The 14,794-nt window shown below is 37.9% G+C and overlaps 1 protein-coding gene across 13 annotated transcripts in view; it reads left to right on the plus strand.

Annotated features, from left to right (window-relative positions):
• The window catches only part of LOC115659409 (sodium channel protein type 3 subunit alpha), a 964,414-nt gene that overhangs the window by 889,479 nt on the left and 60,141 nt on the right, over positions 1 to 14,794 (plus strand). For 11 of the 13 annotated variants that reach the window (XM_030579474.1, XM_030579476.1, XM_030579468.1 and 8 more), the window contains 4 exons: positions 4,152 to 4,499; positions 6,825 to 6,969; positions 10,052 to 10,290; positions 14,551 to 14,724. In XM_030579474.1, the coding sequence (XP_030435334.1) occupies positions 4,152 to 4,499; positions 6,825 to 6,969; positions 10,052 to 10,290; positions 14,551 to 14,724 (906 nt within the window). The remainder of the gene's footprint in view (positions 1 to 4,151; positions 4,500 to 6,824; positions 6,970 to 10,051; positions 10,291 to 14,550; positions 14,725 to 14,794) is intronic. The other 2 variants (XM_030579473.1, XM_030579472.1) reach the window with 1 other exon arrangement.

Raw genomic sequence — 14,794 nt, forward strand, 5'->3', positions numbered from 1 at the left:
TGGCTCAAGACTCCATGTGTGTGCATATGAGTAGGGAGCAGCAATCTTTATCCACAGATCTCCTCTCACACCCTATTCACCATGGATCTGCTCCAGCTCCCCTGGGGAGGTCTCCATTCATTTCAGTGGGAGCTGGATTAGCTCCTGTATCCCATGTGTCGCCCTGCATGCACAGCAACTGCTACAGATTTGGAGTGAGAGGTCTATTTCTTCTGAATGTGTCTTTTGAGCATGTGTGTCTGCGAAGCACACAGCTCTTTCAAACTGACTGTGCACTTTTCCCTCTGGAGTTACTCTCTTAGGGCTCAACCTAGGGCTCAAAATCAATGGGAGTCCAGCATATGGAAGGATTGCAGAGTTAGGCCTTAGAAATTATTACAAAAATTGATTCTCAGGTTTTGAGTAGTATAACTTAAATTAAAGATGAATGTACTGTAGTCTTTGTTATACTATTTATCAAACAAATTACAGTGCCACCAAGTAAATAACTGTAACAATTCATTTTGGTGTATATGTAACTATACAGAGTACTAAGGTATAACTGCAGAATATAAATGATGTGTAATTAAGTTATGAAAAATACAAAATTAAATATAATTTATTGCCAAAAAAGATCAAAATTAGTCAAAAAGGGCATCTCTATCTGATTGCTATAACTTCCTAAAAAGGGACACACACACATAATAGTCACAAAAGTTTGGCATACCTTAAAAACATATGGAAATGAAAACCATTTTTAGTGGATGCAATGCAGGAAAAAAGTTATATATATACAATTACACACAAAAACAATGTTCTAAGAGCATTTGCAATGTCAAGCTCTCAAAAGTTAGTAAATGCCAGAAATACACCAACTTCTTTGTGTGTGTGCATTATGATACAATTACATGACCACATACTGTTTTTTCCACAGGACCCCTGCTTCATTCAATGCACAGGATGGATCTTCTTTGGGCATGATTCAGGGTTAGGTAGTGAAGGAGACTGTTGTCTGTAGGATATGTGCTTCATATGTTGCAGGAGGTGAAAGGTGTGTAGTGAATGAGGCAGGATCTCCTGGGGTAGGCAGCTGAATGCTGCCCTGAGGAATTGGATTCTATCCCTGCCTTTGCCACAGAGTTGCTATGTGATAAAGGATACATTATGTTACTTAAAGCAAACTTTTAATGGATTGTCACTAACTGTGCATTGCTAATTTTCTGGGTGTCTGACTAGAAACCTTCAGGTCTCATTTGAAGAAGTGCTGAGCACTCCCAGCTGCAAATGAAGTGAATGGGAGATATGTGTTGAACATATAAAGCATTATGTATAATAAATACTCTAAAAATCAGGTCCTAGAAGTCTCAAATTGGACACCAAAATTTATGGACAATTTTGACCTCAGTCACTCTGTGTTTCAATTCCCCATCTGTAAAATGGGAATGATTTCAATCCCTCATCTCACAGGAGTTTTGTGAAATAGCACGCAGTAAATACGCATGGAGCCACACTCTGAACGAGGAAAAAACAGAATAGCTGCTCACTTAAGTGAGCACCATCCGTTCTATTCACTGAATGATGATAAAGTCCTGTGAAAAAAATAGAATATGAATGTGTAAGTAACAATTGTATCTTAATGCACACACTCGGGGGCTGAATGAAGGTCATACAGACAACCTTAATTCTGGCATTTGCTACTTTTTGAGTGCTTGACTTTAAAATCTTAATATTGTTCTTCTAATGTAGTTTGTGTGTCATTTACTTGTTTTTTAAAAAAGCAAACAGAAAAAACAGAAATTCCATCATTTGGCATCATATTGAAACCTCATGGGTCATTCAGCAGGGGCTTCTCAGATCAGTCTACCTATTCCAGTTCCAGTCTCCTTGCCCCGATAGCTGCAATCTCCCCACCTGGCTCCTCAGACAATCTCAGTCATCTCCCCAACCCCTGGGCTCCGAGTTCCCCCGCCTTCAACATTCCCTCCCCACCACTGAATCCTAACCATTTTACCCAGCCAATCCCAGTCTCCTGCCCACCCCAACTTCCACTTGCATTTACCCTCTTCTCACCTTCCAGATCCCACCTCCATCAACCTCTGTTCCTAGTTTCCACCCCAGGCTCCTTGTCCCAATCAATTTCTCCCAAGTTCTCTGCAGGTCTGGCTCTTGTCTTCATCACATTTGAATCTATCAGCTTCCTCCTCCTGAACACAGCAGGGAAAGCATTGAGAGTCCAGCACAGAGCTTCCCTGCTTTCAATTCAAGTGCCAGTTCAAGTGAACCCAGCATAGCCCACAGTTTCCAGAGCTTCCATTGCAGGGAAAGTCCTGCTTAGCTCCAGGCTGGAACATTCTCCAGGTAGACAGAATCTTCAGGGAATTTAGCTGCTAAAACCTAAAAAGTCTCTACTGAGATGCGTGACGTGATTTTTCAAGGGCTTATAATGTTACCAGATTTGGGCAGATTTTCATGGGGATAGCAAAAGAAACATTCTTGGAACAAAGACCACCCCCATGCCAAAGTTTAAGTCTGTGCCCCAAAGCGGAGGGAAGGGGGTGGGGGGTGACACTATAGCTTTTCAGAATTTTTTAACATGGGCAAAACAACATATTTCCTTAGCCTCATTCTTAGAAATGGCTCTGCAACTTTAAGCGGAATTTTCCAAAAACATTTAGACTGAGGCAGATAGCTGGCATGGAAATTTTTAGTCCAAATGGTTAAAGTCTGGCAAAGTTATAAGTCTGGGTCTTATAACTGGAAGTGTTGGGTAGCCTTAATAAAAGGCAGTGCTACCAGACCCACATATAAGATATATGTATTTCCAACAGTATTTTGTGCTCAGGTTCTTAGTACAGATGTAGGGATAAATATTTTTAAAAAGTAGCCTCTGCTTTTCATATTCTTTCTTGCACTCACAATGAAATCTGAATGTAAATACTATTATTTTATGCATGTAAATACTCATTTTTTCCTGAAAAAATAGTGTCTGAATTGAGACTTAATATACCAAGACATGAAGACCGGTAAAAAGGGAAGCTTGAAGAAAGCTTAATGCAGGGTTTGTTTTCTCCAGGACTGTTAGTAGTTTTATTTATTCATGAATGCTGCTAATGAAATATGCAGAAACGAAGACAAAGGTTCTATGAAGCAGTTTCTTGTACTGTAATTAAACAGAGGAATTACCAACAAAGATTGATTTTCTTTTTCTCAGTGGTAAAAGGTCATCTTCAGGTAACCGGTCTCTGCTGATCTCTGTGTACTTGCTTTGAGGCAAATCCTGCCTGGGACACTCATGCAAGCTCCTTCCAAGTGCCACATTCCCATTTAAGGGCAGAATTAGAATCTTGGCCCTAGAATTTTATTAAAAGTAATTTCAACTATATGCAAAACCCACCTTTAGAACTGTAATGCATAAGTGGTAGCCTTCTGGGAACTCTATGCAGTCTACAAGGGCTCTGCACAGTGAGGGCGGGCATGTGCCAATACAGTTTCCAGCATGTCTTCTCCAAACTTTTCACTGGGTAGTAGTTTGAGAGTGCTGCTTACATGGCCCCCACAACACGGGACCTGCTGGTGAAGACTACAGACTTATGTACAGCCTAGGCTTACCCAGAGTGACTTTAGCACTGATCATTAGAACACTCATCCCTCAGGAAAGTAGCGTGAGATGCGGTGAGTAATGAGCCTTGTGATTTAGAGTCCCTGTTTCCCACAAGGAATGGAAATAAAAATATACAAAGACCCCATATCCCTGAAATCTTGTTGGAGACAGAAAAAAGTAGAGCACATAAACAGTCAGGGTGTAGGTAGGAAGCATGCCTCTCCCCAGAACCCAGAAAATGGTGGACACAACTTCAGTCCCTTTTCTTCTTGCCAATGCTCCTAACTGCTAAACTTTCCTGTTTCCCTCCCCGCACAACCAGACACTCTGATGCCAGTGGCTGGACTTCATTCCCCTCCCTCTTTCTGACTACACCCTTCATAACACTTCAAAAACAATCCCCCACCCAGTAGACAACATGGCCCTGTGAGCACATTGTTGGTGCTTAAAAACAAATAAATAGCCTCTCTCTAGAGCGTGGTAACTACTTACCATGAGAAAACAAGATACTGTATTTTAAAGTGTTTCATTTACTAATGCTGTTCTTTGTGGGGGGCGGGGTTTCCTACAGTCTTTGCTGAGTATTCGTGGCTCCCTGTTTTCCCCAAGGCGCAACAGCAGAACGAGCATTTTCAGCTTCAGAGGTCGAGCAAAAGATATAGGATCAGAAAATGACTTCGCTGATGATGAGCATAGCACTCTTGAAGACAGCGAGAGCAGAAGAGAGTCTTTCTTTGGTCCAAACAGACATGGTGAAAGACGCAACAGTAACATTAGTGAAGCTAGTACATCATCCAGGATGGTACCAGCGCTTCCACCAAATGGGAAGATGCACAGCACTGTAGATTGCAATGGGGTGGTTTCTTTGGTTGGAGGACCTTCAGCTCTCACTTCGCCTACTGGACAACTTCTCCCAGAGGTGATCATAGACAAACCACTGATCATAGTAACTTCACTGTCATATAATCAAGTTTGAAATCGTTCAGGCAGGTGTTTCTACAGCTGGAAATTCATCTATATCTTGTAATTCTTTTAACACAGTAAAGGGGCAGGGGAATTTCAGATTCACATGGCAGAACTGAACTGAAATATTCTGCTGTTCCTACATGTACTGTCTTCAATGGGAGATCTGCATATAGGATAGGGAGAGAAAAATATCTTAATTGAATGTTTTCATCTGGATCTAAGTTTTGCCCCAACAAAACAGACTGAAATAGATAAATTTCCTTCAGTCCACAACTAAGTAAAAGTACAATACTTGCAAACACATAGAACTAACAAGATAAGGGGTGATAGCCTATTCCCATTAAAGTCAATGGCAAAATGTCAAGAACTTCAATGGGAGGAAGACCAGGTACATAATATTAATGAGAAAATGTGTTTATTATACACCCATCCAATTGCATTAATTTCAACTGATGTTGTAAAATTCTGGAATCCCAAATGAGATGTTTAAATATTTACAAACAACGATGGTATATACAATATTATACAAAATGTATTGTCAATGACACTGGCTAGCTTTTAACAGTACTGAATTTAATCACAAACATCTTCATTACAGTGCAGTATTTAAATTTCACTATTACCATATATTTCTTGTTTTGTTTCTATGTTTATTTCCTATCTTGACATAGGCCTTTGGACCAGAAATTCAAAAAATTAACTAAGGAAACTGTCAGATGGTACATGTGTGCTTGTGCATATTTGATAGATCTTTTCATCTAAAAGAGATTCAACCTGTTTATGTTGAGTCTCCTTTTCAGGAATGATAATTGTCATCATTTGTACAGAGCTTTTTATCTTCATGCTAAACAAACATTAACCAATTAATCACTGCAACCCCCTTGTGAAGTTAGCAAGAGTTATTATCCCCATTTTACAGGTGGTAGAACTAAGGCAGAGACAGTAAGGGCTTGTCTACACAGTACATTAGTCTGTACCAATTGGGAACAGGAGGTAAATATTCATGTGCACCAGCGTGTTGTGCACTAACTGGACTCTGCTGATGCACGTTAAAAGTTCCCTACTGTACGTTAATGTCATCCTATTTCAACCAGTACTACATTAACACACACTAGGGAACTTTCAGGAACCGCCAGGAACGTCTACACTGGCTAGTTAGTGTGTAACATGCTGCTGTGCTTTAGAATTTACACTCCATATGATAGACTGCACTATGTACTGCCCTAAGTGACTTGCCCGAGCCATATAGTGATTTGGTGAGAGAGAGCGCAGGAACTGGGATTCACGAATTCCTGACTCTCACTCCTATGTTCAGACCACTGTATCATGTCTCAAGCAAGAGGAGAAGAAAAAATTGTAAAAAATATACACATGCTCAAGAATGTTTAAATCAGAGTTTAATATTTATTGCTTTATAAAGGTAACTTGAGATCATATAAAACAGAAGGCAAAAGTCCAAGGTCATCATATTATATATCCTAAACATTTAAAAACTTGAATGGACTAGGAAAATATGTAGTGATTTCCATATTTATTGCAACCCTTTTGAAACAGTGATATTTAGGTGGATGAAAAAGCAATGATTATAGCTTGATTTTTCCATCATCAGAAATATTTTTATAGAAATTGTGAGATTTCTTAGCGGGATGGGAATGCAACATTTAATAGCTGTATCATCATTAATTCCTTACTACTGTATTTCATGCACCAATATTACCCTTTTAAATACTATTTTCTTTGCCATTGCCACCTTATGACTGGCAAATATGCACATCTGTCAGGAACTTTGGGTAATAGGCTACAACTGCGATTAATTTCTTAAGAGATTAATAAGCATTTCGCAAAAAGATACCTGGCAGCAAATTTTAGTCTACTCACAGCATTCATTTAAATTAACCATTGGCCCCCAACTTCCCAGCACTGCTTGGCAATTTGCTCTCCAAATTGAGAGTCATCTTGCAAGTACTTTCTCAAACAATCCCTTCAATGAGAGAACCAGAATCTCTGCTAGAACCTAAAATCCTCCTTCTCCTCTATTTAATCACACTGTGTGATATCCACTTCCAATTAGCTCACTGCTTATTGGACAGTTTGAAATTCCCACCAGACATCTAGGAAACAGCCAAGATAATCCTAGTGGAGACAGAAACTTGCAGTGTGTAAGGAAAGTCTAATATATTGGATAAGAAGCTGTTCATAGCAGACTTTCCTTGAAAGTCATGATAGGATTTGTATATTGTGTTGTTAATAAGTTGTTGAAAATGGTTTAATTCACCAGCTTCATTTGCAGGGCACCACTACAGAAACAGAAATAAGAAAAAGAAGATTGAGTTCTTATCAAATTTCCATGGAAATGTTGGAAGATTCTGCTGCAAGACAAAGAGCAATGAGTATAGCCAGCATACTCACAAACACAATGGAAGGTATGTGACCAATTTCATTTTTATACACATTTCACTGAATTTGTGTTAGTTGCTGCACTTAAGATGTACACAATTTCACTTGTAATTGTATAATTGGACAGGTGAAGTCTGTATGGCATTGGAGTACATAATTAACATTTCCAGCACACGTTCTTAATCATTTACCCTGATTTACCCTAAACCTCCTATGATGTTAGTCCTAATCTATATATTTTTATATATTAGCTCCAGTCTGGAACATTGTAGGAGAAATAAAATAAACACTGTTAGGGTAATATTCCCCTGTAAGGAGAAAGAAAGATAATTTCTCTTAGTGCAGCCACTGAAAGGGAGATCAGGTCTGAAGAGTAACAGCCATCCAAGGGCAGATGACTGATTATGTCTTCTTTTTTTTAACTGTAAAAGGAGAAAGACTATTCCATGATAGTAGCATTTATAATGAACTGGTAGAGGCCAAAGATATAGCTGATACCGCAGAACGAGATTTCTTTCTAAAACATCAGGTCACTAGGAGATTAAAGCAAACCTTCACAGAAACTATCATTACTTATTAATAATTTGTTTACGGTAGTCCCAGAGATGTGCTATGCATGGTCCTTACCCAAAGTCCTTACTTTAAAGTCCAAGGACAGACAGACAAGTATGGAAAGTGACCAACAATCAATGTCTTTTGATTAAAAAAACATAATAAAATTGGCTCCCTCCAACTCTATACATCCACTGCTTCTCTTGATTTACACTAGAGGGGTACAGACAAAAATATAAATAACATTTTGTGCAAAAGTATAAAAACCTCATATATTGCAAGTTCCTTCTATAAAATATTTATTCACAAAAACTAGAAAGAAACATGATAACTAAATATACTGGAACTTCATTCAAATAACATAACATTTTGACTTGCTCTAAAAATCTATCATGATACTTTTTAGCACAGTGTTACTGATTAATACGTGTAGGAAAATTTTTAATAGCAATTCTAAAAAGTCCAATAAAGCCTATTTAATTTCCTTTGCAACGTGTCTTCTACCTCAAAGTTAAAGAAAATGTATAAACAAAATTTACAAAGTACTCTTCAAATTCATTTGTGAAAAGTCAAAATTTCAACACATTTTTTAAAATGAGTTCCTAAGTCACCTTCTCATTGCTCTCAAATCAATCCAAGCTTAATTATAATCAGAGATGAAGGTGTACATTACCTCTCCTCTTGAAAAATACTTCCAATGAATTTTTACAAATCTCAGATCACAATAGAGTCTTCCTTTCTACTAGATTTGATGTCAGTTGAGTCCATACAAATTTGACTGATTAATACAAGAAGTTAGTACAAATTTGCCAATGTCTCTAAATGAAGCACTATGTGTAGATGGGCCTGTTTGCTTCCTATTATGCAAAATTCTGGGCAAGTTCTGCTCTCACCTATGGGAGCTCTTCTGTCACCTCTTCCTTCAGCCGAAGAAGATTCTCACTATTTACTGTTCTCTCCCTCTTCCTTTACTAGCAAGGACAGGCAGAAAAATCAGATAGTTTTGTGCTTATGCCATCCTGATAGCTCCTTTGTAGCCTCCAAGGCTGTGGTTTTTCAGCCTCTGGAATATGGCTAGGGAAACCCTGTCTTCCTTGTCCTCCCAGTCATTCTCTCTGAAAGCCCATTTTCTATCCCAGTTCAGGATCACTGTCAGTGACCGAGATGTGATCATTTGGGGCTAGTGGTTAGAGTAGATATCAGTAACCAGGAATTGCAGCCCAGGGTCAGTAAGAGGCCAGAGCCAAGGGTCAGGAGCCAGGAGATGGAACCAAAGTTCAAAGCCAAAGTCAGGAACCAGAGCAGAGTGGGAGAATAATCCTCCCCCATCAGCATTCTGACTAGCTAAACATTCAGAAATTTGGTTATTCCACCCAACCAACCTGTTCTATCTTACTGCAGGAAGATCTTCACTATTAATATTTATATAGAATTTTGGAAATTGCTCACCACTTACTGATGACCTTTGCAATGCACACACTCAGACTCAACTTCTACTACAGTGCCATGACATTTTTTGGGGGAAGGAGTGAAAAGGGGAGTGGGGTACTTTTCATTAGGCTAACTTATTTTCACTTAAACGAGACTATCTCCATCTTCCTTCTGCCCCTTCCCCAAATATCCCATTAACATCTGATTTCTCATACTGGATGTTCATCCTTGCAATCAAATACTATTTAGAGGCAATTTGGCTTCTGGAAATCTGACCTTTATGAAGATGTCAAATGTAAGGAAAAATAGGAATCAAATATTCCCAACAGAGGACACAGGCTTTCATAAAAGATCTGCTTCTGAATTGATAGATTTATTGTAAGTATATGAGAAGACAACTTATCCTATTAAAACTGAGTGGGAGAAGGGCTGTGTTTCTCTTGATCCACAAACTGCATGTTGTTGCTTTTTTTAAAAAAAATGACAGTGATTTGAATCAGCGGTGGATTAGCCACTGGGCCAACAGGCCCCATGCCCAGGGGCCCTTGCCAATTGGGGGGCCCCAGAAAAAGGGTGCCCCTGTGCCCCAACCTGCTCTGCCTGGAGCTCCTGCTGGGGAGCAGGGTTGGGGCATAGGGGCTTGCCCCACTCGGCCTGCCTGATGCTTCTGCCAGGAACTGGGGTTGGGGTATTGGGGCTTGCCGGGGATGGGACTGAAGGCAGAAGGGGTGGGGACAGGCCCCTACTTGCTCTGGTCCAGGGCCCCACAAAACCGTAATCTGCTACTGATTTGAGTACAGAATGAGAGTATCCTTCACATTGCAGTATGTGAAAGTAGTGGTTCAGTATTGTTTATAGTAATAATGAATAAGTTTTTAATTGAGAAAATTGTGTACTACACAGCTAATGTGAAAGCAGCAGTATTATTAAAGACATAAATGCTCATTTGGAAATGTGTGTGTTTAGTGTACAAATTGCATATGACTAATTCTTTCATATAGTATATTTTAGCTGCACATAATCCTTTGGGATATCTTTTTTTTAATTTTAAACTAAGAACTTCTAGTGGCTCTGTTAGGAAAATTGTTGGTTTTATAAGTTAATGTTAAACATTTTTTTTTCCAGAACTTGAAGAATCCAGACAAAAATGTCCACCATGCTGGTACAGATTTGCAAACACTTTCTTGATCTGGGACTGTTGGAGCCCATGGTTAAAAGTAAAACATATAGTCAATTTGGTTGTGATGGATCCATTTGTTGATCTTGCTATTACTATCTGCATAGTTCTAAACACATTGTTTATGGCCATGGAACACTACCCAATGACAGAACAGTTCAGCAGTGTGCTTACTGTAGGAAACCTGGTAAGTGGGTTCTAATGTAGCATGTAGTGGATAAAAATGAATTTTCCTAAAAGAAAGTGTATGAATGATAGCATTCATTAGATAGATAAAAACTTGTTTTAACTTCATTCTAGACAGCCTTTTATAAGCAGGTTAGAAAGTGTGCATTGGACTCTCACAGATAAGAATGGCCTCTTCCACTGAGGCCAGCGTTGCACCTGATTTTTATAGGAGCATGATCAGGCCCATAATCTTGAGTTGTAATGAAATCATTGAATATTGTTTGACAGAATAATCTTCAGTTTAGGTAAATTGCTTGGCAGATTCTTTGAAGCCTATCTTAGATTTTGTCTTTTTTAGCTGCTAGATGATGATTTAATTCTCTCCCATTGGTGCTGACACTCTTTGCATAGAAAATATTTTTAATGTCAGAAATCTAATAAAATATTCCGCTATCAGAATAGCTCTTTGAATTGTCTTCAGTTACTTTTATATGAAAGTAGTAATACTGGAATGGCATTCCTCTTGCGACTAACATGGCCAGTGCCACTTTAGGTAACTGGAAAAATACTCACCAAACTAGCAGGTTATATTTTATTGCATATCAGAAAGTGCTCAAGTGTTTGTAAATTTACCAACAATATCACTAGAAAAACTGAGTGCCATTTAAAGCTGGAATTTGAAACTTGGAATTTGAGAACAAAAAACAAATATTTTTTAAATTTCTCGTGAACTGGAATTTCCAAGAAAAAAAATCAATTTTAGAAAAATCTTATTTTGAAATTCTGAAATTTTATTTAGAATGTTATTTTATTCTCTCTTTTCCAATTTTTATATTATTTTTACATTATTTCATAACATTGTGTGCTAAGTGACATGTCATAACATGACATAATCATGAAATACTCTATTTTTTTAATTTTCAAAATCATTTAGGGCACCTTCTACTTACTAGTGATGAAACATTTTATCTTTTCTACATCAAAGGGTCACTCCAATCAGTACTAACTAGCAGCTTCCCTTAATGACGTTTAAAATAAAATAAAAATAAACAATAGAATAGAATATTTCCACCATTCTTTTGTGCATTGTCTGTAGCAGTCGTGGTGCTGACATGATATGAAATAGTATTAAAAAAATAAAAATGAAAAACATTTAACATAAAATTTTGGAATTCTGAAACATTTTCAGAAATCTCAAAATGGAAATTTGTGTGCAAATGTTCATAAAAGTAAACACATTTTCCTAAATGTTCTGATTTAGACAAAAATGGCATTTTAAATAAAAAAAATTCCTATGAGTTCTAGTGCTGTCATTTTTTGTAATCCAGATGAAATGTGGTATAGTATTATAGCATTGATACTAATACTGTATTGAACAAATCCCACTTTAAAGAATAGTTAAGTACATTTAACAGTTGTTTGTGCAGAAGTGTTGTGTCAGTTTTACATATTTACCTACACACACTGTTAAAACCTCACCCATAGGCCTGGGGCTATGCACACATGCCTTTCTGGATAGTAAGACTTGCCAACTCTCTCTGTATACATATCTATATCTATAGATATAGATATATATACTGTCTCATTCATTCCACTTGCCATTTTCATGCTTAATTGCAAAAATTCTTTGTCTGAGAACAGGATTCTTATAAATTTGTAATCCCTTGCCAGTGCACAAGATTGCAGAAAGTATGGATAGGAGAGGGATGGAATGAGACACACAGACTCATCATACGCACGCCTGAGAACACAAAATCAACTAAGTCCCTGATTATCATTGTTGGATGTTGAGAAGTCTAGCTTCTATTCATTTTGAACACTGATTTAGGAGGTCTGACATATAGCTCTGTAAGAAGATGTTTTAAAGAACAGATACATTTTCTGTAGCCTTTACATTTTGGCAATGATACTTTAAAACAGTACATTAATAAAATGTAAAAACATAGAAAATGAAAATGACAATCTGAGATGCTTTTCTATAAAATAGGGTTTCATTCCTCATGCAGCAACTGAAATCACTCATATGTTCCTTGTATTCATTACACATTCCAGATTATTCTTCCCCAACACTTTATAGTCTGTCTCTGAAAAGATTAATTTAGGCCTCTCTCACTCCAGCCATTTGCCAATCCAAGGTCCTGCTTTCCACCTTCTCTCCCCTCCCCCATTTTGAATTCCTGATTTCCTTTCTCTGCATGTTAACAAGAAGTACGCTTTGCACTATCCATTCTAATAATTCATTAACCTTAATTAAGGGTATGTGCATGCAGAGAATGTCCTCTCTACTGGTTTCAGTTAAATCCTCAGTTCCTCATTTGGTGGTTTGCATCCAAAGAATGTTTTATTATTTGTTGATATCATATTCTATTGTTAGGGGATTGATTATGATATGGCAAACAGAAGATTGTGCTCTTGCAGTATTGTGATGAGAAGGAAGAATAGTTATGAAATGGAATGATTCACTTTCTACACAATTTATTAGTCATTTCAGATTAAGAACAACCAGTAATTATCAGAAAAGATAGATTAATTTCAGCTAAGATTAATAGATTCATGGATTCTAGGACTGAAGGGACCTCGAGAGGTCATTGAGTCCAGTCCCCTGCCCTCATGGCAGAACCAAATACTGTCTAGACCATCACTGATAGACATTTATCTAACCTACTCTTAAATATCTCCAGAGATGGAGATTCCACAACCTTCCTAGGCAATTTATTCCAGTGTTTAACCACCATTGATTTTGATGGTGCAGCAAAAGCTCAAGAAAAATTATTTGTGGGTGATGGGTGTGTGTGTTTGGGAAGAAAGACTTTTTTTAAAATTTGTTTTTCATTTACTGCCTAAATCCATTGACCCCAATTATAACTGTTCTGCAGCACTGTCTCCCTTTTCCTCTGATTATGGTGTAATCATCCTTAAATTTTGTCTAACTGTATAGTTTTGTTATCTGAAAAGTAATACTTGTAAAAAATATTGATATGTACCATTTGACAGTGATTAATGTTTTAATGATGTTTCAGGTACTGTACTCCCAATTCTGAAATTCCCAGATTTAGGTCCAGTCACCCACAGCATCACACTTGTATAGCGGTTTGAAAAAGTCAGTCCTGCTGCCATAGAATTAACTATTATGGGGCTGAGAGCAAGTGGGATAAAGGAACTGAACAATCACAATGTGGTGGCAGAATGCACAAGTCCTGCTTCAGCAGATAACTAGGAAAATCCTGGACACAGTTCTGTGGTATAGCAGAAAACTCAGATGTATCTGGCACTACAGAATTTGCTTCAGAATCACTAGGGCTTTACATGCTGCTTATCAGTATGTAGTGCAGAAGAGATCTAGGGGTGAAATCCCTGGCCCCACTAAAATCAATGGGGGTTTTGCCATTTAAGCCTTGGTCCCTTCAAATATTTTGAACCACATTTTTCTATATGAATGTGGAGCTCACGGAAGGTGCTAGATTGGCAGCACTGAAGAATGGAACTCTCTCTTTATCCACAGAACAGGTACAGCCCAGACAGAGCAAGCTTCTCTGTCCTATTCCACCTCCATACTTCAGTTCTGACCTGAAGGAACCACCTTTAGGGGGAAGTTAGCTCAGACTCTCTCTCGTCTGAGACTGCCAGCAAGGATGCAAATTACTGTCAATTCTTGTGTTATTTTTATTTGATGTATCCTGTAGGAACTGGAGTGAAAGCACCAACTCATAAAACATAAGTTACTAAATAAATGCCAGAAGGTAAAGTCTTTCAGTCACTGATTTTAATTACTGAATATTAGTGTGTGAAAATATTAAGGAACTATGTAGATATATAACAAGAAGTTACATATAACAGTTATAGCCTATGGGTGACTGGCTGGTGAGCCTTGCCCACATGCTCAGGGCCTAACTGAGTGCGATATTTGGGGTCTGGAAGGAATTTTACTCTCAGCCAGACTGACAGAGATCCTGGGAAGGTTTTGCCTTCTTCTGCAGCACTGGGCACGTATCACTTGCAGGTTTAAACTAGTGTAAATGGTGGGTTCTCTGTATCTTGAATTTTTTAAATAATGATTTGAGGACTTCAGTAATTCAGACAGAGGTTATGGGTCTATTACAGGAATGGGTGGGTGAGGTTCTGTGGCCTGCAATGTGCAGGAGGTCAGACTAGATGATCGTGATGGTCCCTTCTGGCCTTAAAGTCTATGAGTCTACAGCTGGATTGTAGAAATTTGCTCAAATACATTTATAAACAAACTTCCAGTAAAATAGACTAATTGATTAAATTTTGCATTTAGGTATTTACTGGGATCTTCACAGCAGAAATGGTTTTAAAGATAATTGCCATGGATCCTTATTATTATTTCCAAGAAGGCTGGAATATTTTTGATGGTATTATTGTCAGCCTTAGTTTAATGGAACTTGGTCTTGCAAATGTTGAAGGATTATCAGTTCTCCGATCATTCAGATTGGTAAATATATTAATAAATAACATTTACACTTTTTTTTTTTATTTACAAGCCCTAAATATATTTATAATTC

Source organism: Gopherus evgoodei, chromosome 11, assembly GCF_007399415.2.
Source record: "Gopherus evgoodei ecotype Sinaloan lineage chromosome 11, rGopEvg1_v1.p, whole genome shotgun sequence".
NCBI lineage: Eukaryota > Metazoa > Chordata > Testudines > Testudinidae > Gopherus > Gopherus evgoodei.